At 36.1% G+C, this 27,477-nt stretch overlaps 1 protein-coding gene across 1 annotated transcript; it reads right to left on the bottom strand.

Moving 5' to 3' along the window:
- Positions 1-1,660: 1,660 nt before the first annotated feature.
- LOC110030271 (probable alkaline/neutral invertase D) lies at positions 1,661-17,323 on the bottom strand. Its single transcript, XM_020732906.1, has 4 exons — positions 16,732-17,323; positions 15,804-16,235; positions 3,664-4,222; positions 1,661-2,231 (listed from the first exon to the last, which is right to left on the bottom strand). The coding sequence occupies exons 1-4, from the start codon at positions 17,110-17,112 to the stop codon at positions 1,936-1,938; spliced, it is 1,668 nt and encodes a 555-aa protein (XP_020588565.1). The 5' UTR covers positions 17,113-17,323; the 3' UTR covers positions 1,661-1,935.
- Between the last annotated feature and the right edge of the window lie 10,154 nt (positions 17,324-27,477).

Raw genomic sequence — 27,477 nt, 5'->3', positions numbered from 1 at the left:
AGAAGGGAAATTCTAGAACCTATTATGGGGACAAGACACGTTGATAACTACTGACCTTCGTAGTTGTCGACCACCGTTGGTTGTTACCGCCAGCACCGCTGACCACTGCCTACCAATGACTTATGTTTGCAATCATTGTATTCCAAATACGACAGCTGTGTCTAACAAATTTACTGAAGACCCAACAATAACCCTAACATCTATAGTCATCACCCACAGTCTACAACTGTCCGTCGGCCACCATCGACCATCGCTGATCGTCACAACGTATCACTGTTGACCACTATATGCAGGCATTGCATTCTAAATATGGATGTTGTATGTAACACATGCATTGAAGACTTAGTGATAATCGTTAGCCTCCATAGATGCCAATCAACATCAATAACTGCATGTCAGGCACAATCAACCAATGTTGGTAGTCACTACTTGTTGTTGACTACCACTTGCCACCGAAAAACCTTGTTTACACCCGTTGTATTCCAAATATTGTTGCTGCATATAACACATTTGTTGAAGACCTAACAAAAAACCACAAACCTCCGTAGCCACTGACCAATATCGACATTGCCAGTCGGTCACCTGCGAACATTGCAGGTCGTCATCACCTGTCGCTGCCGATCACTGACATCCAACGACCCCTGCTTGCAACTATTGACCAACTAATATTTTTGTAGCAGTCAACTACGATATTTGTGACCAATTACTATTTTTGTAACTTCCATCTACGACCTTTATAGCCAAATGATATTATTTCAACCATCAACTAAAGTCTTTGTGGCCAACTACTGCTTTTGTAGCCACCAACTATGGCCTTTTATGATAACTATTTTGGTTACAGTTTCTAACAATGACATTTGTGGCAAACTGACACTTTTGTAATCAGAGACTAAAACCTTTATGCCCAACTACAACCTTTGCAGCAACCTACTACAGTTTTTGTGGCTATCTAATATTATTATAATTTTCAACTATGATCTCTATGGCCAAGCATTGCAACCATCAACCACAGTCTTGATTGCCAACATTTGTCTGCGTAGCGACCAACTATGATCTTTGTAAATAATTATTATTGTTACAATTTTCAAGCATAACCTCTATGACCAAGTGTAGTTATTGCAACAACAAAATACAACATTTATGACAAACAATTGTCTCTGTAACAACTAACTACAGTAGTTATTGCAACAACAAAATACAACATTTATGACCAACAATTGTCTCTGTAACAACTAACTACGACATTTGTGACCAATTATTACTATTATAACCAAGAACCGTATTTCTTATTACCTAATTAAGAATATTATAACTAAAATATTATTGCACATCTGTATTTATCAACTTTATAACTTCGTCTTCTCTAATTAAAAAGAATAGTGAACATATTTACTTACAATTACATAGTGAATCAATTTGACTAGCCCAAGCCTCCTGATTTTTTTCCCTTAAAAAATTTTGAGATCTCATACTACTTTTCTTTTATCTATGTTGAATCTTTATGCAACATTAAATCATTAAAATACTACTATGTCGCCACGAATTTTCTAGCACACAACAATATTAACCAGACATGTAGATGACATATTTGATACAAAACCAAGCGGATGTGCAAATTTATAAACTCCACTCCACCATCTTAAGAGTAATTTATGCCAGATTTTGATTTCCATTGAATCACCACAAAATCACTGATGCATTAAAAATACAGTTTTGATCTCCAACATTCCAAATACAAAAACAAAAATAGAAACAAATCGCCTTCATTGGGCTCTGTTTATCATTTAGTTCATGAAGAACCAGTAAAACTTTATTATGAACAAAGCTCAACCTTAAATTCATTATTTATAAACCTCACCCTAGAAAAAGGATGTTTATGAACTTTATATCATACCAGACAGCCCAATTCTTTGGTAAAATTACAATCTGAAACTCTCAGCGCGTCCAGGAAGTAGATCTCTTAATGAGCGGCTTCATTGCCTTATCTTCCTCGAGGGAAATCATTCCCAAATGTGAGGGGTCTTCCAGCATCATCTTTGCCACAAGATAGCCTGCAATCGACCATGTTTGGAACTTCCTCGCCTGCTTTCCTATAAACCTGCCGAGCGTTCCGTCATAATATTCCGGCCAAGCATCCTTCAGAAGCCGGCTCTCGGCGAGCTCGATCGCTCGTCGAGCTATCTGAGGCCGGCCCGTCTTGATGCAGGCTGCAGTAAGCAGCCACAGAAGCACTGTAGAGTAACAATGGAGAAAGTTTCCAAAATTACATGTGTTAGTCTCTTTTAAACATAGAGCTTCTGTTGCAAAATCAGTGAGAAAAGTGTCAAAATGATACCCTAAGGGTCATGTTAGTCTCGATAGTCTATAAAAGTGCGAAATTAATCCCCACATTCCTTTAAAATGAGCTAAAATTGTCCTATAAAAAGATTAATTTAGCTCTCATTAAAAGAGCTTAGGAATTAAATTGATACTTTTATAAACTCTAGAACTAAAATATCTCCTTGCAGAAAGTTAGGAGACCAGTTTGACACTTTTCTCCAAAATCATTATTCCAAAGCATTTCATTTGATCAAATATCTAAAGATTTAAATATGAGGTTGATAGAAGAGATAGTACTGGAAACTTAAAAGAGCTCTGATGCAAGCATGTTTTGGGAACATTTAAGGCCCGTTTGGCATCACTTTTATTTTTTGAAAATATGTCAGCTATCACAATCAAACATGATTTAATTCAAAATCAAAACAAATCTAAACAAAAATATGAAAAAAATTAACCAGAAGTGATCCCATAACGGGACAGTAGTTTTGATATCGTCGGGACATGAGTTTCTGTTCCGACAATTTTAAAAGTTTTCAAGCTTTTGGTTCATTCTTTAATTTCAATTATATTTTCAAAGATAAGGAGTTTTTAAAAAAAAAAATTACTTGAAACAAGTAACTTAATTGAATTATGTGTATAGTTTTGACAATAATAACAATGAGTATACTAATAAAAAAAGTTCTTTACATTTTCTACAACTATAACGGCTGTTTTCCACACTCAATCCTAATCAGCCACATGTCTCGACGACATGGATAAATCAAGAAAACCATATATAACCACATTTTTTTTTTTCAAATTTCTATCATGGAACCAATTTTGGCAAACAAATCCAGGTGTTATTAGAGGATTCAGCTCTGGAACATACAGATTTTAAAAAATAGCTGATGACAGTAATGGCAAAGGGGAATGGTCAGGGGTTAGATATGACCAGTATCATCATTTGAAAGAAAAAAATGGAGATTTAGAGATAATAAAAAAAGGAAAATTTACATGCATATCACTCAATTCTTATGCATTTACCTATCTACACCTAAACTTCAATTTTTAAACGCATAAAAAGGGATATTTCACTTTTAAAGTTAAAATGGTGGCATGTTTTATGTGATATGAAAAATTTGGGTGGTATAAATATAAAAAGCAAATTTTAAGTGTCAGATATGTAAAAACATCAGAATTGTGTGGTGTGGATGCAAATTTTCCTTTAAAAAATATGGATAATGTCAAAAATATTTAACCGGGAGCTTTTTTCTGCTTGATCTCCTTAAAAAAGCTCCAACATTCATAAAACTAAGATAAAAAAATGTAACGTTTATCAAATTCAAATGATGAAAATGTTCAAACCTGGCCAAGATCCTCCATTGTGGTAACTCCATCTCGTATTTTTCGGATCATATCCGGTGACAATCATCCATTCATGGCCCTCTAGAGCAGGATAAGTAATCTTCATCGGCATTTCTCCAATTAGCTCTTCCCATCGTGCTTCGATGAGGTCCATTATAGCCATTGACTGCTCCGGAGTAGCGAGCGATGATAAAATAGCGACGCAATTACCCAACGCAAACCATCTGAAATCCATTCTTGCCGGACTCACATTTCCAACAAAATATCCGCCACGATTAGGCATAAAGTCGAAAACCCATTCTGGGATCGAGTTAGGAATCACATTAAATTTGTTGACAGCTGTGTGAGAATACTCCTCTGTTTTAAAACGATATATGTCGTTCAGCTGTTGAAAATCAATCCAAAAGTAACTCCTCATGTGATAACTCAGAGCATGCAAGCGCTTCACGATTAGCTCAACGCATTCCTTCCCCTCAGCATCATGTTTGAGCATTATCAAAGCGCACCTTAATGCCATGAAGAAAAGGGCTTGGATCTCGATAGGATACCCATAAACACCCTATGAAATTGAATTTTACAAGAAAACATTAGATGGATCAAAATTAAAACTCGTGAGCACTAATAAATTATCAATTCACTAAACAATTTTTAAGACTGTTAAAGAGAGGGTTATGTTCAAATACCATTATTGGAGGAAGAACGGCAATTAATCTGTGCATTCAAACAGTTATTTGATTGATCTACTTTGTGAATTTAAATTTCAATCTAGTGTTTGACATTGGGAATCTAGGACTATATTGAAGCTCTTTGGATCCTTTTATACTTATAGTTCGCCCTTTTTTGGGTGAGATTTCTATTGCTATGAATAATATTATGGAAGATTTACATATCCAACAACTAGACTTCATGTTTTACATATATGCCAGCTTACCAACATATGAAAAGGTGTATTTCACTTTTCGGAAGTTAGAATAGTGATATTTTTTATATGATATGAAAGATTTGGGCGATATAAATGCAAAAAGCAAAGTTTAGGTGTTAGATATGTAAATACATGGGAATTGGGTGGTATGTATGTAAATGCCCCTAATATTACTGCCTCTATGCTTCCATTTTCATTACCGGTGCATACAATTGCAACATGGAACACATAATTGTAGATGGAATCACAAGAAATGCTTTGGAGTGCACAAAAAACTGATCCAAAAAAGTAAGACCAGATTCATAAAAATATTCCATTCCAAGTTGAATCCAAATAAAGCTAGTTAAATTATATTTAGTTCTAATATCATTACTAAGATTATGCTTTATTTATTAATTATCTTATGTCAAAATTTCTCATTTTAATGCTTTTTAAAATTAGATTATAAAATTTATCTATTTTTAGTACTTATTTCGGTTTCCATTTTGCATTAGTTTAAACATAACACTAATTTTTTAAAATGGGAATAAGATGAATTAAATTGGAGATGCTTGCTAACTCTCTTAAAATTGCCTTTACAATTCCCTCCTCCTCGCTCTAGAATATAAATATTCCTTGTTCTTCAGACTGCCTCTCTCTCTCTCTCTCTATCTCTCTCTCTCTCTCTCACTTGCTCTAATCCAAGCATAAATTTTAAGGAGCGACAAATCCTTTATTGGAAATTTCCCTATAATTAAAACATCTCCCCCTTTCTCCCTTTAGAATCCTCTATCTACAAATCTAATTTAATTATCTTTTAATAATAGGTTTAACTTCAAATAAAACAAGGGGTTTCAAAGACAAAGTAAGAAAAGATAAAACAATCGAGAAAAAAAAGAGTAGTAATTTAATTATCTTTTAAATCATGGCTCCCTGTTTCAGCTCATTTTCTCTTACAAATGAGAGCACTTTTTCTATTCGTCTTGATATGTTTAAAAGTTTAGTAAAAGTATTCCTTCATGATTTTTTTAATCTTAGTTCTCTTTTTGTCTTTTCTCTTATTAAGGCTAGTTTAGTATTTAAGGGCTAGAAAGTTAATAGAGTCTGCCATAAGATTGTCAATCTATTTTCCGGTTGAGTACCTTAGTTGTGGCTGGATTCTCCTGCCAATAAATTAAGGGAACATGAATTTGAGAGACTTAAGGAAAATTAGATGTTCCTAAATAAAAAAATCAACTTACGTAAAGTTTTCTGTCCTCCAATTAGTTTGGGTTCTCTTAAATTCCTAAACTTGGATAGAAATTTCCGCTAGCGTGGCAGGTTAACTGGAATGAGCCCAGCCGCAAGATAGACGCTGTTTTGCATGCCGAATGTGTGCTAATTTTCCCTACCCGCTATAGGTCCAACTGCAGGCTAATAAATTGGCTAAAAGTGAAAATGGCAAGAAGTACAAGCCTAGAACCTGACCTTTAAACTAAACTTAAAGAGAATCTTATTTGGAGTTAGCTGTTGGGTTGAATACGAGTAGCAACGAATAATTCATCCATCTATTGTATTCATTCATTTTCGGCAGTGTATTAATTTCATTTGGATTTAGTTGCTGTCGTTGAGTACTAGTTACAAAGGCTAATTCGGCATCCAAAAACTCTGAATTAGCAACTAATGTATTACATCTCACATTTTTTATCATAAAGCGAGCTCTACGGGCTCACATTGGAATCCTCAAATTGTGTGGCTATTCCCTCTAAAACCGACAAATTCTTCTGTAGACTTTCGGCTTTGCGGAATTGCTCAATAAATATGTGCTTGAACTGAGCGAAAGAATTAATGACTCCAAGTGATAAACAATTGAGCTTGTAAAGAGCCTCTCATAACTATGAAGAACAGGTGGCATTTCAATGAGTCATTGATCCTCGGTAGACATGCTACAAATTTGAACAATGCTACTAATCTGTAGGAACAAATCACACTTTATAAGATTCTAGAAAATGAATCTTAAATTTCTCTAACAGCTCAGCTTCTACGATCTCTCTAGAGAATGCATTCTCTGGTGGTTGCTTCCTCTTTTGTACAACCTGTCTTTTTTCCTCTCTCAAATGATCAAATAAAATAGAGCCTTCGCTGTCAAAGTAATAAGTTTCACTTCTTTTTCTTCTGAGTGAAAAGCGAAGCTACGTGTTACCGGTATAGCAGTTGGTATTCTCCTTCGGTTACCACCGCTTGCAAAAAATCAAGTGACATTTGAACACACAGTGTCACCGTTAGCACATTCTCTAATGTTTCTTGAATTATTGTCATCATATGTTCATTCAATCCGTTAATCTGCTGCACTAAATACTCCTGATGTACTCCAAGTTGACAAAGTTCTCTGTTATTAAGTTCTCTGTGAAAGACTTCTAGTTGAATTTGTAGTATGATACACGCTCAATACATATGTGAGAATGTTAGATCCTAGATTATCTATGGACTCACACTACCTAGGTTGAGAAAACAACTCAGAAGAATCCCCTTTAAAATTCATCGGGGTTTAGACTCAATTAGAAATCTTAACCACACCACGGAATTGGATCACGTTGATTCGAGAAAAACCGGAACAAACTTACTAACTGAAGCACAACAAAGCAAACAAAAAAAAATGACACAATAATATAACGTGGAAAAACTCGAGAATAAGAAAAAACTAGTCATACCACCAGGAAACTTCCACTATGAAAATCAGAGAGTTTCCAGAGAACACACTCAATTTCGTCTCCTCACTCGAAAAAACTTACAAGACCTCACTCTAAACTCTTTCTGCTTCAATCCGATGCGAGAAACGCACATCGAAATCACATAAATCCTCCTCTCTGAAACTTCACTCCTTCACCAGGAACTTGTCGAAGAAATCTCGCACAGAAACTTATATCCTTTAAGGCATTAAAATTCAGCCCTTGAAACAAAGATCGTGAAAAAACTGCTCCGGGCGAATAGGTGCTCGGACTTGGCGCCTAAGCGCCAAGCTTACTGGACCAAGCACCCAATATTGGGCGCCATGCACCCCCTTCACTGTGTTGTGCCCAAGTGGGGGATGGAGCGCCCGCAACCAGGTGCTCGGTCATCCGTGTGGATGCTTTGGCTCCAAAAACCCAACACTCCCACTTGGAGATGATAACATCCAACACCAGTCATCTGTACCTGCACTTCCATCTGAATCGCCTTCATAGTCACGTACCGTTGAATGGCTCACCCCCAGTTTCAACCATCATGAAACCCAACTAAAGTCAATCATAGCTTCTGTTTCTCAACAATCACTGTCTTCGCCAACAAGTCGGCAGGATTCTTAGCTGTGTATCTTCACCGGGAACAACTGTCAATCTTCTAGAAGAGAGCGAATGAAATGATACCTAAGCTGAATGTGTTTCGTCATGGCAAGAAAAACTGCATTCTTAGAAGATGAATCACATTTATACAATCATAGTGAAGTTTTCTAATCCCTGCTACTTGCCCAATTCTGCCATGAAACTCTGTAGACAAATCAACTTCTTGCTAGCCTCAGTGATAGCAATATATTCTGTCTCTATAGTTGAAAGTGCAATGAACTTCTGCAACTTGGAAACCCAACTTACCGATGTATTCCCCAATGTAAAGATATGCCTCAACTTCTCCTACTATCCACATCTCCTGTCACATCTGAATTTACAAATCTTTGTACTAATCCCCGCACTTTCATAACAAAGTATCATGTTGATTATTCCCCTGAAAAAACTGATAATCCACTTCATTGTCTCCCAATAATGTATGTCTGAATAGCCCATTTACCTGTTGACCACTCTCACTGCATATGCAATATCTGACTTAGTACAAATCATTATGTACATCAAACTTCTAACTGTTAAAACATACAAAGTTATCTCCATGAATGCCTGCTCTGCTTCAGCGTTAGGCGATAGCTCTTTAGATAGTTTGAACGGACTAACTAAGGTGGTGCAAACTGATTTTGCGTCTCCCATGATGAACCTCTGTGGGATCTTCTCGGCATAATCTATCTTAAACAACTTCAGTGTTTTTGCACTCCTGTCCTTGTTGATTCTCATCCTAAGGATCTTTTTGGTTAGACCTAAATTCTTAATCTCGAACTCACTTGATAACTATTTTTCAAGTCTTTGATTTTCTCCATATCTGCTCTTGCAATCAGCATGTCATCCACGTACAAGAAAAACAAGATATAACAATTACCGATGTGTTTGATGAAGCAACAATGGTCTGTCTAACACCTCATGTACTTGTTGTCTGACATGAACCTGTCAAACCTCCCGTACCACTGTCTCGGAGCCTGCTTTAAGCCATAGAGGCTCTTCTTCAATCTGTAGACAAAACCTTCTTTGCCTAAAACCTTATAATCTTGTGGTTGCACCATGTATAGCTCCTCCTCTAGATTTCCATGTAGGAAAGTTGTTTTTATATCCATTTTGCTCCAGATGTAGATTATCCTCTGCTACCAGACTCAGTACAACCCTAATAGTTGTCATCTTTACCAATGGAGAAAAGAACTTTGTATAATCTACTCCTTCCTTCTACTGGAAAACTTTCACAATAAGTCTTACCTTGTAGCGTTTGCTACCACCTGAATACTCTTTGAGCCTGTAGACTCATTTGTTGTGTGGTGCTCTTTTGTCATTTGGTAATGCGTCAAATACCAAATCTGATTTGACTCCAAAGATTGCATTTCCTTATCCATGTCATGCTCTCACTCCTTTAAATCTTCAACTTGAGTGGTCTCCTCAAAGTACTCTGATTCACCAGTATCAGTTAGTAGCAAACAGAGTAATGAAGGATAATACATGTGTACAGGTCATATCGCTCTGTTGGATCTCCTGACTTCAGTAGCAGATGACTAAGAAACTTTCAGTGCTCCGTTAAGTTGAGCACCACTTTTTTCTCCAACTTCCTGATCACCAATGTCTTCTATCTCAACATATTTAAACTATTCAGAAGTTGCTAATGGGTTGTCTTGAGTTTTAACTCTGACCTTGTGCATCTCCGTTTTATTAAAAGCGCCATCCATGTTCCTGATGAATTTCTGATTCTCATAATCCCATAACTTATACCCAAACTTATCTGAGTTGCATCCAATGAAGGCACACTTCACAGATTCCGAGTCAAACTTGCTTCTGAACCATGCATCAATATGCACATATGCAGAACACCCAAATACTCTTAAATAAGGTAGATTTACATTTTTGTCACTCCATACTTCTTCAATTGAGCCTTCCTCCAAAGGTACTGATGGACTGCGATTAATCAAATTAATTGCAGTATTTACTGCTTCAACCCAAAACTGATTTGGCAAGCCTGCATACAATCTCATGCTCCTAGCATGCTCCGTGATTGTTCAGTTCATGCGCTCAACCACACTATTTCGCTGCGATGTCCTTGGGACAATGAACTCATGTCAGACCCCCTCTGTAGCACAAAAATTCATAAACATCGGATCACGGTACGAACCCTCATTATTTGATATGACATACTTCAACTTCAAATATGTCTCATTTTCTACCATAACCTTACACTTCTTAAAGACTTCAAATACATCAGAATTCTAATTTAAAAAATAAATCAATACTTTTCTCGTGTGATCATCAATAAACGTGACAAAATAACCCGAACCTCCAATGGACTGAACTCGAGTAGAGCCTCATACATCAGTATAGACTAACTCCAATTTCTTTAATTTTACTACTGACACGCTCTTAGAGAAAAAACATTCTGCTTGTCATATATACAATTTTTATAGAAATCCAGATCAACTAGTTCAAACATCAAAGCTTATTTTTAAAAAGTAGAGACTTCATACCTTTCTTACTCATATGGCAGACCATAACCTGAATCCACCCTGGTTCCAACCACATCAACGAAATCAGTGATTTCATTAATCAAATAAAGGGTGTCTTCAATGTTGCCCCGAGTCAACACCAGTGCCCCTAGTCACCTTCCACGAATCACCTGTGTAAATATTCACGAGTCCCAACTTTGTCAGCTTGCTCACAGAGAAGAAATTTCTCTTCAAACTTGGAACATGTTTGGCAGCCTAGTATCAACATCATCCTTTCCTACGATATTGGTCTTGTTATCCCCCATATAAACTTTTCACAAATCACTTTAAGTGTATTTTTTATACTCCTCTTTATTGGGGCTCGCATGAAAAAAGACACCTAAATCTATTATCCAAGAGAGATTCCTTTCCTAAGTTCCAGCATTCTCCTCTGCTTCATTTAGGTTTTCCTCTCTTGGACTTGAATCTGCCTCTGCCTGTATTCTTGTCCAGATTCTTTTCTTTATTATCAACATTCAAAGCAGAACCTAAAAATTCATCATTCATTGTTTTTCTATGAATGTAACTTTAGTAGTAGCTCTAGTGACAGAAGTGTGACTTTGGGTGATCAAATTATTAAAAGGTGTGAACAATTTAGATATCTTGGGTCCGTTGTTCAAAGCGATGGTGATATAGATGGCGATGTTAATAGTAGAATTCAAGTTGGTTGGTTGAAGTAAAGGAATGCTTCAGGCCTTTTGTGTGATATAAAAGTACCGCTTAGACTTAAAGGAAAATTTTATGAGACGATGGTGAGACCTGCAATGCTCTATGGCGCTGAATGTTGGCCTTTAAAAGAGAAGCATAATAATATGTTAAGTGTTGCCGAGATGAGAATGATTAGGTGGATGAGTGGCTTTACACTTAGAGACAAAATGCGAAATGAATATATCCGTGATAGGGTTGGTGTAACTCCCGTGAAGGACAAAATTAGAGAAAGCAGGCTTTGATGGTTTGGTCACATTAAACGTCGACCATCTGATGATCCGATCAGGAGAGTAGATGTTTTAGATTCGATTTGTGTTAAGAAAGGCAGAGGTAGACCTCAGAAGACTTGGGCTTATTGTGAAAAAACGATCTTAATTTACTAGAACTAAATGAAAATATGACACTAAATAGGACGCAATGGAGAAAAAGGATTCATGTTAGCCGACCCCACATAGTGGGATTAAGGCTTTGTTGTTGTTGTATTGTTTTTTCTATGAAAATCTTCATTCAACATCAGACCTGCAATATCATTGAAGTTTAACTTTGAATTTCCTTAAGAATTGCTCACTGACGTGACCAAATCATTCCAACTATCTGACAATGAAGATAATATCACCAATGCTCTGACCTCATCATCAAACGAGATCCCCACAAAACACAACTAGCTCGTCACAGTATTGAAATTATTCAAATGTTCTGCCACTAAACTGTCTTCCACCATCTTCATATTGAATAGCTTCTTTATCAGAAAAATCTTATTGGAAGCAGAAGATTTTTCATGCATCTTGATCAGTGACGACATGAGATCCACTATAGTTTTCGCATTTACAATGTTGAACGCAACAAATAAGGAAAGTGACAACCGGACAAACCTAATGTCATTCGATCCACCACTTCACATTCTTTAATAGGCATAGGCTCAAACTTCCTTGTAATTCCTTGTAGTTGCAAGTATAACCTTTTTCTGATACAACAGATCCTCCACTTGCATCTTCCAAAATGCGAAGTTCTTTCCATTGAACTTCCCCACTTTAAACCTTACTTTATCAACCATTGCTCCCACCCGAGTCGAACATTGTGCTGATACTACTTGTTGAGAAAATAACTAAGAAAATCCCCTTCTAAATTCACCGGGTCTTAGACTCAATTAAAAACCTAAACCACACCACAAACTAGGATCAAGTAGATTCGAGAAAAATCAGAACAAACTTACGAACACTAGCACAACAAAGCAAACCAGAAAAAAAGACACAAGAATTTAACATGGAAAAACCCGAGGCGGGAAAAACATCGGAGTCACACCACCAAAAAACGTCCACTGTTAAAATCAAAATTTACAGAGAACACACTCAATTACTCTCCGCACTCAAAGAAACTTACAAGACCAAGCTTCAAACTCTTATTACTCTAATCCGACGAGAGAAACACAGGTCGATATCACAAACAACCTCCTCTCCGACACTTCTCTACTTCACCAGAAACTTGTCAAAAAAATCTTGCACAGAAACTTATCCTCCACGACATTAAAATTCACCATTAAACCAAAGATCATGAAAAATTGCCCCGAGCGCATAGGTGCCCGAACTTGGCACCTAAGCGCCAAGCTTACTGTAGCAAACACCCAATATTGGGCACGTAGGTGCCCATGTGCCACCTCCACTATGTTGCGTCCAAGCGAGCGCTTGAGTGCCCACAACCCGGCGCTTAAGCGCCGGGTACTCAGTCATCTGTGTCGGTGCTTCAGCTCCACAAACCCAACAAACTAGCCAAGAGCTATGAGAAAAAAAAAACTAGAAAAACAATGCTGATAGAGAGGAAAAACTACTCAAGATTCTACAAAGTATGAAGTGGTTTAAGGAGAAAGTTCAACAAATCGCTACTTGTATCTTGGGATAACCTCTCCTTTTAATAAATTTGTGTTGGCCAAAATATGTTACATTATACGCTATAAAAAAAATAATGAATATAAATGTCAAAGTGGTGGGAAGTATACCATTAACAACTAGATGCATCAAATTGGTCCTCTTAGAAGGTTAACCAAATTGGCCTACTAAATTCACTCATTGAGTTATTCGGTTGAATAGATGAGCCGAGCGGATTTGGCCGAGTTAACTGGTTAGCCAAACTTGCCTCCTCTACTCAACCCGACTCTTTGTAAGCAGGACAGAATAAACAGGGTTTAAGATAACAATTCCCTAATGATAATCATGTTGACCTAAGATTTCAACCGGATGTATCAATTTTTAAAATTAAAATTTTCAAAGAACCAACTAATATTCAAGCTAAAATTCAATCATTGAAGACTTAAAGATAAATCTCATCTACCCCCGCAATAGTTTATTGAGGGTGACAAATTTTTTATTGACTTTAGCTCACAAAGAGTGGATTTCATATCAACTATATCTCTATATTCACAACCAAGACAATTGCATACTAGTAAGAACGTGACCCAAGTCCTCTGTCCACGTGGTTTCGCCGCTAAATGACACCACAAAATAACGGGTATAACCAGAGTCCTCTGATCGGGTGGTTGCAGCCAAATGACATTATTATATTACGGTGTTCCCCAATGGTTTTCTACCATTTGAGTTGTGAATCATAAGAGAATAATTTATTGATATCAAGTATTTTATTAGCTAAGGTCAACTTAGATTTGTCTCCTTAGACAATCATCCATCCCAGATCTACAAAGATCTCTTGAACGACGTAACACATAGTTGTTGATAAGAATCCTTATGTCGGATTACTACCTCCTCTACTAAGTAGATCAAGGATCATGACGGACCGGGATGACAGAACCATGAGATTTTGATTGGGTTTAGTCTTTCATTCCCCTATCATCTGCTTTAAGCTTCAAATGATGAATTTTACAATTTAAATCCAGAGTCCGTTGCTATTATTTATTCAATTCTAAATTTTTAAGAACTAGCCTTAATCGAAAGTGCTCACCTGTCATCAGGAGGGGTAATGAACCATAGGGGTTTGTGCCTATGAGAAACCTCAAACCACACATCAAAAAGTCCTCGCTAAAAGAGGGTGGTGTCTTATCTATAATCCAATCCGCCTTCTAAAAATTCGACCCTCTAAAGCTCTCTCAACGATTAAAATAAAATAATATTCAGAGTTGTCCTTGGGAAGCGGTCATGAATTTTTGGAGCCCACAGGAAAAAGTAATGTTTCTTTCCTCAAGAGTTATAATTTTTGCACTAGCTTCAAAGATGCCAACATCAAGAAAAAAGCTTCAATTTTGTGTGAAGGCTTTCAAGAAACTTTGCTGCATATTTTTTAAATACAAATTTTTAAATCAACAAGAGCAGTTGCCTGCATTATAAATTTCATTATGCACTTTTATACATTTTGCAGGTTATATGACTTCAAATTTGTCATCAAATCCACTTTTCTCTTCAAGCCTAAGGGGATATAATAAAATTCTAACAATATTTGCAACTCCATGTCAAATTGACAAACATAACTTTTATATTGTAAATTTCATCATATTAATGCGTCTGAAAAGAATTCCAAACAAGCGAAAATAGCTTTTTTTATCTAGATAATCATAAACTATGACACACTTAGAGATGCTAAAACAAAATATCTGTTGCCTCAATTTCATCTATTTCATCTCAATGAAGTGGCTCCAGCTTTTGCTTGGCAAAGCAGATGTTAATACAACAAGATCTTCAAAAATAGCAATGATTATGACCATTTGTTCCTCCAACATAGCCATGTGATCAGGTTTTTGCTTGGATATCTGTTCATTCATACTAAGAACACCTCTAGTTATACACCAGCACTACTCACAATCAGAATCCGTAGGATGCATGGAATTGCTAAGAGTATCCTTCTTAATTCTGAATTTAACCATGAAAAAAAATCCAATGGGTTTGAACTAGAGCTCTGATGCTAAAGTATGATTAAAAAATGAAAGTGTGGAAAGCTTATAAGATGAATAAAGCTTTTTCTTAATAATGTTGATCCGATACAGTTCTTTTAATGTGATGATGAGAACAAGCAATAAGAGGAATGGCTGAGTTTTCCTAGTATGCAAAACTCCTATCCGAAATCTTCCTTATACTCATTTGTTGCAATAACTACAGTTTACTATCATGCCCATGGTTATTATGGCACCCGCTATTTGTTAAGTTGCCCGCAATTGCTACTATGCCGAAACTATAAACTGACCAAAAAGTAAAGGAGAAAAAATTTTAAGCTCTCTATCATATTTAAAAAAGAGAAAATGAATTTCCATGATTCAACCATTTGGATGGCTGTAATTAGAAATCATTATTACTTTAAACTCAAAAAACAGCTTCAAAAAGCCTCAAAATTGACAATTTCACATTTGCGAGAATAATGAATAAAAATAAAATTAATATTTTCTATAACATGCCTTCAGTCAACATGCAACCAAATGAGTCATAAAGAGAGAAAAATAGTATCTCACAGGTTCAAGATTTCATATAGAAACTATATAGTTTTCAAGACATCAAAAACTAAGCAAAAAGAAAAAAAGTTAACCAAGGCAAAACAAGAAATTAATTTAAAAAAATCATTAGAATGCAAAATCATAGTGAAAAATGGAAGGTTTAACTTGTATATTTTTAATTGCTCAAAACTCTGAATCTTTCATAATACAGCACATTTAGAAAAAAAAAGAGAAGGAAGTGTGCTAGTTCTTACCATCCTTCTATCTATCATTGAGCATCCATCCGCACAAAGTAAGGTTGGGAATGTGTCGAATCCCTCTGATAAGCACAAAGTTAATATAAGCCTCATTCCCTTCTGACATTCTGGAGTTTCAGCGAGTGAGAGATCGCCCGTTGACTTCGTATATGCACGCAACAGAATAATCCACCAGAATCCAGAGTCAACTGGTGCAACTCTACCTATTGCACTCTCACCAAAATCAGCAACTATAGTGTCAACTTCCCTATGAGGATCATGAAGAACCTTAAAGCTTGCTGGCATGACACCTGCCCCAAGTTGGAATCGGTCAACTTTCTTTTCCCAGCCTTGAAGAAGGAGAGTTTTAAGGAGAAAATTTTTTACAATTTCCGGCTCGCCGTTCATTAAAAATGCGAGCGCACTCGGTACAAAATCACGAACAAACACCTGCACGCATAGTAAATCACATGTTAGGACAAGTCATAAGCATAAGAAGAACAGCTTCTGACTTAATTTTTTTTGGAAAAATAATGTTCACTAAAAAGATAAACCAATTTGAAATCTCACTCATCCCACAAGTCCTGCAAAATTGAATTTACGGATTTTAAATCCTATCGTCGTGATAAATTCAGCTCAACTTTTGACTTAATCTAATGCAAGTCTCATTATTGATCAAATCAAGTATTTAATAAATCTCATTTTAATCGAGTGACCTAAAGATCCAATCAATCTAAGAAAATTGTCTTTCATGATTCCTCAAATGATAAAGTAATTTACTAAATCTGGATTTATAGGATTCACCAATTCCTACTTGAGTATAATCCTGCCTGCAGCCAAAAAAAAAAACCCTAAAAAATCGCAAAGCAGTTCAGAATTCAGCATCATCAACAAAGAAAAAAAAAATGAAGTAGCAGTCGTCGAAGAACTAGAATCCATTTCAAACCTGATCATAATTTAGGACTTCCTCAGAGGCATGATCAAAAGCCGCGATCGTTCCGACCCGCTGACCACGGAAGTAAACCACCGAGCGTCGAAGTGCTTCCCAAGCCTCCGCAATCGCAGGGTGTGTTTCGAACGAGTTCTTCGCCGACCACGCCGGCGTATTCAAGCCGGACCTCATTCCGCCGGGAGAATACATGCTCTCGAAGCCATCAATCGCCCGAATGTTTATAGAAAGCTCACTGTGCGATCTCTCATCGAAGGATCTCTGGCGTTCTATGTTGACCTTCGGCTTGTCCAGCAACCGAGCGAGGTCTAGATCGTCGTCCTCCTCCGCCATGGAGCAGCGCGATGCCACCTTCCTCATGCCTGCAAACCCGTCCATGCTGCCGCCACAGCTGCTTCACTGTGCATTCAAGGAAGGATCTCTGACCTAAAATTTTCAAAACTGGAATCGGAGACTGCAGATTTGAATCTAAAATAAGTTAGAAGAGACAAAGAAGAGGTAAATTCCCAGAGGGAGGGATGGGGGATAGGTCCCTCAACTCCATGAAGGCGCGGGTGAGCTGTTGGAGGAGACCTATAAAAGTACACGCCCTTGTAATTTCGGGTCACAAGTTCAAACGTCAGCTTAGGAAAAATAGAATAAAATATTTACAAAGGTATAAATTAATATTTGTGTATTTTTTTTTTAATTTATTAAATTCATGTGATTGGCTATTAAATTTTGGCAAAAATTAAAAATATGATTTAAAATTTAGTATGAATGTAAATTTTTGGATTGCAATATGAAAATAAAATGTCCTTCATAATCAAGGCTTTCGAGATGCTACTCCGTAAGGTTGCAAGTTTGCGGGTGAGCTGTTAGAGGAGACATAAAGCAAACGCCCTTGCAATTTCAGGTCAAGAGTTCAAATGCCAACTCACGAAAAATAGAATAGGTTGCAAGTTTGCGGGTGAGCTGTTAGAGGAGACTTATAAAGCAAACGCCCTTGTAATTTCAGGTCAAGAGTTCAAATGTCAACTCACGAAAAATAGAAATAGAATAAAATATTTACAGAGATAATATTCAGGTTTCAGTAGGTATAAATTAATATTTATATATTTTTTTAATTTTTGAAATTCATGTGATTGAACTATTAAAATTTGGTAAAAATTAAAAATATGATTTGAAATTTAGTATGAATGTCAATTTTTGGATTACAATATGAAAATAAAATGTCATATGATTCATGATCAAGACTTTCGAGAAGCTATTCTGTAAGGTTGCAAGCTTGCAGGAAGAGGCCAAATAACTAGGATTTCTATAAAAGCCAAGACAAGTTAAAGCCAGCAAAGACATTCATGAAGAAGTCTGGATGGTGACAACAGTAGAAAGAGGCAAACAACCAATGCAGATTCATACTGAGCAGTCTCGACAAACTTACCAACGCTCACAACAAAACAGCCAGCAACACAACCAACAACATTAGCAACAACACAGTCAGCAGCCATTTCAGCCCAGACCCTACCATATGGACGAAGGTCAGCAACCAACCTTGATGGAATAATTAAGCAAAGTATATTCCTTCAAGAACAAGGTAGTGGGAAAGAAGTGTCGGAATTTGATCAATAAACCCGAGTTCAGATTGCCCGAGTCGAATGAACCAGAAGAGGTTAACAAAAACGATCACCCTACATATTGTCCATATCACAGATTGTTGGGACACACCATAGAGGATTGCATCAGTTTCAAGGATTGACTCGAGAGAAACTACAGAAACGGAAGCATCATAATTCTGAAAGAATATTTCAGAGAACCAGAAAAAGATTTTGTCAACGAGATTTTAGCTGAGCCAAGTGTCCTGATTGATCCATATGCAACAGATGATAGATGGAGTACAATTTAGACTAGATCTTCCAAGAAAATATTGGATCAGATTCAGACAGCTTTGGTCCAAGACTCTGTTCAGAGTATACAACCTGTCTGGTTAGTACTGTTAATCACGCCAGAGAGGTCGCCACCACAACAAAAGAAGAAGAAAGATGCCAAGGAGACGAAGACTGATGATGTGAAGAGTAGAGTATGGGATGCTTATTATCGATTGGTTATTTCAGATTTGGGGGAGAAATCCCTCAAACTGCCGACTCTATATGGTTATCCTTATGTTCCTCCGGGAACCTATAATGCAAAGAGTTACGATTTCGACTACATTTTAACCGTCTCTAGTAATTACGTAACTAACAACCAATTTAATTTAAATTTCAATTCATGTGAAAATCCTCAAATCTTACAAAATCCCAATGAACTCGTCAATGAGGAAAAGGAAGACACTAACGACACGGGCTACGACAGCTCAGAAAGTGAAGCACCAGTCTTCGAATTCGAGGGACCACAAATTGTAATTGAGTTAGAATTATTGGATTCAGAAGCAAATCCAGAGTAACTAGTCACCACTCCGGAAGAGAAGTCCCTCGGTCCAACCCAAGAAATAGAAGACATAACATAAGTAAATTTAAGAAGCGGCAAAGTGTTACCTGACCCGACCCGCAATTACGCAGTAATTTAGCTTCCAAAAGATGGTAAAAAATTGACCTGGATTTATGTTTAGCGACTAGTGTGCAAAATTGAAATGTTATAAAATTTAGAAAATAGTTTACACACTATGAGTACTACGCAAGTATATGTATCATGTAAAGTAATATAGAGTTTTTTTTAAAAGTCTTAGAGTGTTGATCCCACAGAGAAGCGAGGTAACAAAGCCCCTAGGCGAAATCCTAGCCTACTACTATCAAGTCTTAAGTTGGAAGGTCGATTAAGATTGTGTTTATCTAAAAACTACTCCTAAATGCAGATATTAAATGGAGAAAATATTCTTTCAGTACTACGCATGTTAAGCTGCATGCGTATCGAATCAAATGCCACCATGTGTAACCTCCGGCCCCACCTATTAATATTAATAAAAATAAAAAAATATATAAATTTATTTTGTATTCGCGACCCGGCCTGAGGGAAAACCTGAACCCGCCTAATATGTCTTTTCATTTTCTCCGCACTATTACGAGTTCAGGGTTTTCTCTCTTATAGTCTTCCTCGGCGAAGCGCATTCTCCGGCGAAGCGCATCCTCCAACGCAAGCGAAGGTGCAAGCAAAGGTGACCATGGCTTCCGGGTTACCATGGCTTCCGATTGTTCGTTAAAATCACGGTATGCACCTAAACCAGAGTAATGAAATACAAGTAACACATTCGTAACACAAAAATATCACAACAATACCACATAAATAGCATAGCACATTAGTAATATATCAGTAATATATCAAAAATATAACAATACCACATCAATACCACACAAGTAACATGACATGGCTTTAAATCATTAGCATGGGAAAAACCCTACTCAATAACTGCATAAAACCAAATTCGGTGTACTCACAGATATCTCCATGACATAGTTTTGATGTGTTATTCTTGTATTTTTCTTGTTTTATTCATCTATTATTTTCATGTGGTTTAACTGTATTACTGGTGTGGTACTCATGTGTTATTTTTGTGTTATTCATGTAATATGCTTCTGTTTAGGGTGATTATTAATCCATGACATAGTTTTGATGTGTTATTCTTGTATTTTTCTTGTTTTATTCATCTATTATTTTCATGTGGTTTAACTGTATTACTGGTGTGGTACTCATGTGTTATTTTTGTGTTATTCATGTAATATGCTTCTGTTTAGGGTGATTATTAATTAATGACATAGTTTTGATGTGTTATTCTTGTATTATTATTGTATTATTCATGTATTATTGGGTAGGGTTATAACTGTGTTACTGGTGTGTTACTCATGCGTTATTTCTGTGTTATTCATGTATTATTGAAGTGATATGATTCTGTTTAGGGTGATTGTTAATTAATGACATAGTTTTGATGTGTTATTCTCGTATTATTAGTGTATTATTCATGCATTATTTTCCTATGTTTTAACTGTGTTACTGGTGTGTTACTCATGTGTTATTTTCGTATTATTCATGTATTATTCATGTGATATGCTTCTGTTTAGGGTGATTGTTAATTAATGACACAGTTTTGATGTGTTATTCTTGTATTATTATTGTATTATTCATGTATTATTTAGTAGGGTTATAATTGTGTTACTCATGTGTTATTTCCGTGTTCATGTATTATTGAAGTGGGTAGATTCTGTTTAGGGTGATTGTTAATTAATGACACAGTTTTGATGTGTTATTCTTGTATTATTATTGTATTATTCATGTATTATTTAGTAGGGTTATAATTGTGTTACTCTTGTGTTATTTCCGTGTTCATGTATTATTGAAGTGGGTAGATTCTGTTTAGGGTGATTGTTAATTAATGACATATTTTTTGATGTGTTATTCTCGTATTATTCGTGTATTATTCATGTATTATTTTCCTGTGTTTTAACTGTGTTACTGGTGTGTTACTCATGTGTTATTTCTGTGTTATTCATGTATTATTGATGTGTTTAGGGTGATTATTAATTAAGTGTGCTTCATGTGTTATTCATGTGTTACTGGTGTGTAACTAGTTATGCTTCTGTATTATTCATGCTTCTGTGTAAGGTTATTACTGTGCTATGTCGGTGTATTACTCTTGTATTATTCTCGTCTTATTCATGTATTATTCTTGTGCTTCTGTTAAGGGTGATTGTTGATTTAGAATAACACATCAATTTCTTGTACTATTCTTGTGATTATTATTCTAATAATGTGTTATTGTTTCTTTAATTTACAGGATCATGAGTGTAAGGACTTTCAACTGTAGATGTCGTCCATCTGTAGTGAGAGGTGCCTTGGATGCAATTCGAGATATGCTTTCAGATGAGACTATTAATAATTTAAAAGAAATTAGGGTGTTCAATTTCTTTGACATGCTCCCATATCCCCAGGACAATGTCATGACTTTACATATTCTGAGATGTTGGGATAATGACAGGGGGGTCTTCAAAATGGGTGGAAAGGAGGTTAAGTTACATGCTGACCACGTGACTTTGTTGATAGGACTGCCAAACAGAGGAGAGCCTGTTTCATGGAAAAAAGGACCCCTATCAAATGTGGATGCCAAACAAATAAAGAACCAACTGAGAAACTTTTTTGCAGAAGAAGCTTCCACCCCTCCTTTTGAGCAGTTGTATTTGAAATTCATACTAACTAATTTATTTTTTCTTTCAAGCAATTTTCATGTACCTACAGAGCCATCTTCTTTTGTTGTAAATGTACAAGCTTTTACGTTCTTTAATTGGTCTGCTGTCATATGTGATATGCTCATCGATCAAGTGAGAATCGCCTCCATAAAATTAAGGCAGAATAAATCGATTGGCTATATCCAAGGATTTGTATTTATTTTAAAGGTAAGTATTTGTTCTTTACATTGAAACATTACTCTTCTGATTTTTTGTTTTGTTGTATTAACTTTTGCATACATGTTAATGGTGGTTGATGGTGTAAAACATCCTCAGCTTTGGTTTTACGAGCACACTTCTCTTTTAACTCCTGCTGCCCCTGACGCTAGACCTCGCATTCTGAGGTGGCCAACCAATCATGAGTTGAGTGCTGATAAGATTCACGAAGCCTTTAAGAGACTTGCTCATGTAAATCATTTAATTTTTATTACAGCTTATTGGCAACTCTGTTTAATAGCTTTTTAAGAATGCTTGCAATGATTTTGACGAATACATTTTTATTGTAGGCTAATGACAGATTCTTAGATTTGAGGGACGATGAAGTACAACTGCTCGAAAATCCAGAGCAGGGACCACCGAGTCCTGCAAGGCAACTTCCACAACACGAAACTACTGCAGGACCATTTTCACCCTAATCATATGCCAAGGGTACAATTGTTTCTAGTGATATAGCCCCAGTAAAAGGGTACAATTGTTTCTAGTGATATAACCCCAGTAACTGGACATACGACAGAGAGTGTTGATTTCGGGGTACTATATGAGATGCTAAAATCTCAGGAACAAATAAGCTTAAATATACAAGATACAGTGACTGGTATGAGTAGACAGATGAATACTGTGGTAGAAACACTGTCCACCCTGACAGGTATGGTGCACAGATTAATTGAAACTAAGGCTGACATGGTCGTTGAGAAAACAATATTCGATACAAGTAAGAAGACCAACAGTAGTGGACATCAACAGAAGAGGAAAGTGAACCCCCCTGTATCTCAATTCCAATTCAAGAGAAGATTTAGAAAAAAATGATGATGTGGATATTGTTGCTCCTGTAAATATAGATGTTCCCGAAGAAACAATAAGACATGCAGAAGACACAGATCCTGCAAAGGATATTGTGCATCCAGCTGATCTTGTATATACAAATGTTCCCGGACATGCCCAATACGCCAAAGAAACAATAAGAGAAACAGAAGACGCAGATTTGGGTGATAAGACAATCCATGAAGACCCCGAAGAAGTAGAACGAACAATAAAGGGTGTTCTTGAATCTCTGTCCCATTCGGTGAGTACATAATTCTAATTTGTACTATATGATATACATTCATACTTTATTTTTTCTAACAATATTTTTGTAGACGCGTCTTCTGACTTTTGATTTAAATACTGATTCAAAGAAGTGTGATTCCCAAGAGGTCCAAGCTTCAGATGAAAATTTACATACTAAATTCAATTTAGATGAGGAAAGCTTAGATCCAGCTGGTTATCAGCAAATTTTGAGTCAAAGTCACAGTTTTAATGTAGACAAATATGTTATAGTTGTAAAAAAAAATATAACTATGTGCTTTGAAGCATATCTTATATGTTCTTATTTTGTTTTATCCATGGATTGTTTTCTTTTGCAGCTACATCCTCCGGCTTCAACTATTGAGTATCCTGGTAGGTCATGGATACCAATTAAAATGCAAGAAGAAATAGACCAGTGCCTATCTAGATATATTGGAAAGTAAGTAAATGTCCAACACTCTTTTAATGTTACGTAGATTTGTTGTATTTAATTAAAAGAAATTCTCTTTCTTATCAATGCAGTGACGTTATCATTAACAGCGGCCATATTTTGATTTATCGATAGACACTCGAAGACATACTATTAGATAAGTGGCTTGTAGACAAACATGTTAATCTATTCGCTGTCATGCTGCGCGAAATAACATTAAGGAGACTAGAGTTGTACCGACCTTACCTATATGTTTCACCAATGTATGAGTTATGTTCAACAACAACTTATATTTATTCATACAATTTTAAGTCGTATATTCCCTGCACATTTAAAGTAATAATTTTATATAGATGCACAAGACATATGGTAGCAAACCCTATGTGAAACATATCACCAACGAAGCCATAAAAGATGTAAAAGCCATTTTCTTTCCAATCATTCATAATCAGCATTGGATCTTGTTGGTTCTAGATCTCAAGTTGAGAAAATGACGAATATACGACTCACTACCTAACCAGATACATAAGACTGGCACTACGGAAGTTGTAAGTATATTCAACTCAATTAAAAGTAACACAATAAAATTCGAAGAGTAACACAATAATACTTCAACCATGCAGGTGAATATGTTTGCTAGAGATGCCGCTGATTTATTTGCAGCCAAAATCTATAAATGGTCTATATCGATTACAAAGCATGTACCCTCACAAAGAAATAGTGTTAATTGCGGCATGTTCGTCTGCAAGTACATGAAAACATTAGTGCAGGTCGAAGAAGTCGACTGGAGTGCACATATGAATTGGCAGGATGATATGGAGCGATTTAGAGCTGAATTTGTATATGACATTTGTATACTTTCGAAAACTTCTGAGTAAAATTGTATATTTTGTATAGGTTTTTGTATATGGAATAGCTTCATGGTTACTGTATATCGAATATTTGTATGGGTTACAGGCAAAATGTTTATATCTTGGTGAATGTTTACACGCTAAATTTGTATATGTTTATATCTTGTCAACTGTTTATATCTTGGTGAATGGTTACTGTATATCGAATTTAGTAACACATCATTTACATGTTGTTTACACGCTGAATAACACGAGAGTAACACGTAAATAACATGTTGAGTAACATGTTGAATAACACGAGAGTAAGACGTAGATAACACGTAGGTAACACGAGAGTAACACATAGATAACACCCTGAGTAACACGAGAGTAACACGTAGATAACAAGTGAGTAACACGCTGAGCAACACGTCAATAACAGGCTGAGTAACACGCCAATAAAAGGCTGAGTAACACACTGAATAATACTAGAGTAACACGTAGATAATACGTGAGTAACATCAGTGTAACACATAGAGCAACAAATAAATAACACCCTGAGTAACAAGTTGATAAGACGTGAGTAACACACTGAGCAACACGTCAATAACAGGCTGAGTAACATGCCAATAAAAGGCTAAGTAACACGCTGAATAAGACTAGAGTAACACATAGATAACACGTGAGTAACACGAGTGTAACACGTAGATAACACCCTGAGTAACACAAGAGTAACACGTAGATAACACATGAGTAACATGCTGAATATTGTATATCATATCTTGGTGAGTATATCTTGATGAATGTTGGTTTTTTATGATTTTATGTTTGTATTTTTAATAAATATAATAAATTTACTTAACCTATTTAATTTATCTTATTAAATATACTTAACATAGTTTAAAAATTTATCGTTGTAATTTAATCGTCTGAATAACACGACGAAAAGTGGAGTAACACCGATTAATCGACGGTAACACGGTGTAGTAACACGACACAAGACGCGTGGTAACGTAGAGTAACACTGATTAATCGGCCGGTAACATGGGGAATATTCGCTAGGAGACAGCGCATTAAGAGGGCAGTAACGCAAGTTATTCTCGTGTTATTCGTGTGTTATTCCCTTGTTATTCATGTGTTATTCCCATGTTATCCCATGTAATTCATGTGTTATTCACGTGTTACTCTCGTATTATCTACGTGTTACTCAAGGTGTTATTAAACGCGTTACTCCCGTGTTATCTACCTGTTATTCCAGTGTTACTAACGTGTTATCTACATGTTACTCAGGGTGTTATTGACGTGTTACTCAGGTTGTTATTGACGTGTTACTTACGTGTTACTTACGTGTTATATACGTGTTACTCTAATGTTATTCATCGTGTAGCAACATGTCAATGTTTTAATCAATGTGTTACTCTAGTGTTATCTACGTGTTACTAGAGTGTTATTAACTGTGTTACTCAGGGTGTTACTCAAATGTTATTATAATGTTATCCGCGTGTTATCTATATATTATTCAGCGTGTTATACAGTTGATATTTATGATAATCAAATTATCCACGTTTGAACAAGATTAAGACAGAAATATTTGAAGAAAAACATATTATAAACCACCAATTACTTCTTTCATACAAATTTTAAAGATGATACAGTATACCGACTTTTACAATTTCAATCAATCTATATTCTCATTATGGAATCCATCAAAAGTCCAGTGTACGTTTCACTTAGTTGCGGTGCATAGTACTCCTACAGTAGAGGAGTAATGCCAAGTTCAATTTAAGTGAATTATCTTATATAATAGGCAGTGAAATGATATTGAATTTTATCAACATACTTGGGTAAGACAATCTGTCAAACTTTGCTTGAATGCATCAACAACTTGATGGCTACTTACTGCTTCTTGTTCCATTGCTGGATGCAATGGGTCAAGTTAGAAGTATGCATTATACATGGAATGAAGAAAATACAAAATTTAAAAATATATACTTTTAGATTTCTTGTTTTTTCCCAATGTCCTTTCAGCCTAGATGTAGATACTCCTTTCGGCCTCTATGTAGCAGGGTCGTTCACAGTGCATTCTATATTTGTGACTTTATTCTTCTTTTTTGTTTTCTTTACTTCAATCGTTCTCCCTGCTAAAGCATCCTCAATATCTCCAGATAGTTTTTTAAACGTCTCCCACAAACACTCCTCAGCAATTCTCGTTTCCTTGTGCTCTATTAATGAGTTGATATGCAAATTTTTTGTAGCATGAATTGAATATAAAGGAACTTGAAGAAACATTATTAAAGTCAGAGTTTTTTAGATCTCTGCACCCAAATCTGTCATACACGTCCCTTTTAGCATTAATGGACCACTGCAATAAGAAATATTTCTCCGGAATCACCTTTATTTTTGCGACACTTAGAACAAATAGTGCATGGGAGCACAACAGGCCCATCATCTCAATTTTTTTACAACTACATGTAACCTCATAAGTAACCTTATCAACTAACACATTCCAGGGCTGCCTTGTCCCCCCATCATCTAATCTTGATACGTAATATTTAGCTTCACTCTCCACTGATACTTCAGTTATAAGTCCACATAAGTCATTCAATAGCTCTTGTTCAAACATTGAGTAAAGCTTCCTTATATAGAATGAGGCAGCTTGCCTCAGCATGAGATTGATTTTAACCATGGGCGTTCTGACGGACTAACCACATTTGAAATCTCCATCTTTCTCATTTCGGCGCCACGATTTCATTATGTTTTCAAGACCGATAAAATAATCTGTGAGAGAGCTAGTTGGCTTTGAAACACCATGACAAACATTATTGGTCGACTCACTTCTCTGTGTTGATAAGATTTTCATACCGAATATATCCTTATTAAATGTTGTTGACCATTTATGCCTTATATGGTACATTTCATCTAACCAGACATTGCTTTGTAGTTCTCCCAACTCAATCATTAAGGACCACATTTCCTTGAACTCCTCCTCAGAATCACACTTGCTCAAGCA

Source organism: Phalaenopsis equestris, unplaced genomic scaffold, assembly GCF_001263595.1.
Source record: "Phalaenopsis equestris unplaced genomic scaffold, ASM126359v1 Scaffold000692, whole genome shotgun sequence".
Taxonomy (NCBI): domain Eukaryota; kingdom Viridiplantae; phylum Streptophyta; class Magnoliopsida; order Asparagales; family Orchidaceae; genus Phalaenopsis; species Phalaenopsis equestris.
The sequence above is the reverse complement of the archived record's forward strand: the minus strand, read 5'-3'. Positions and strand labels throughout refer to the sequence as shown.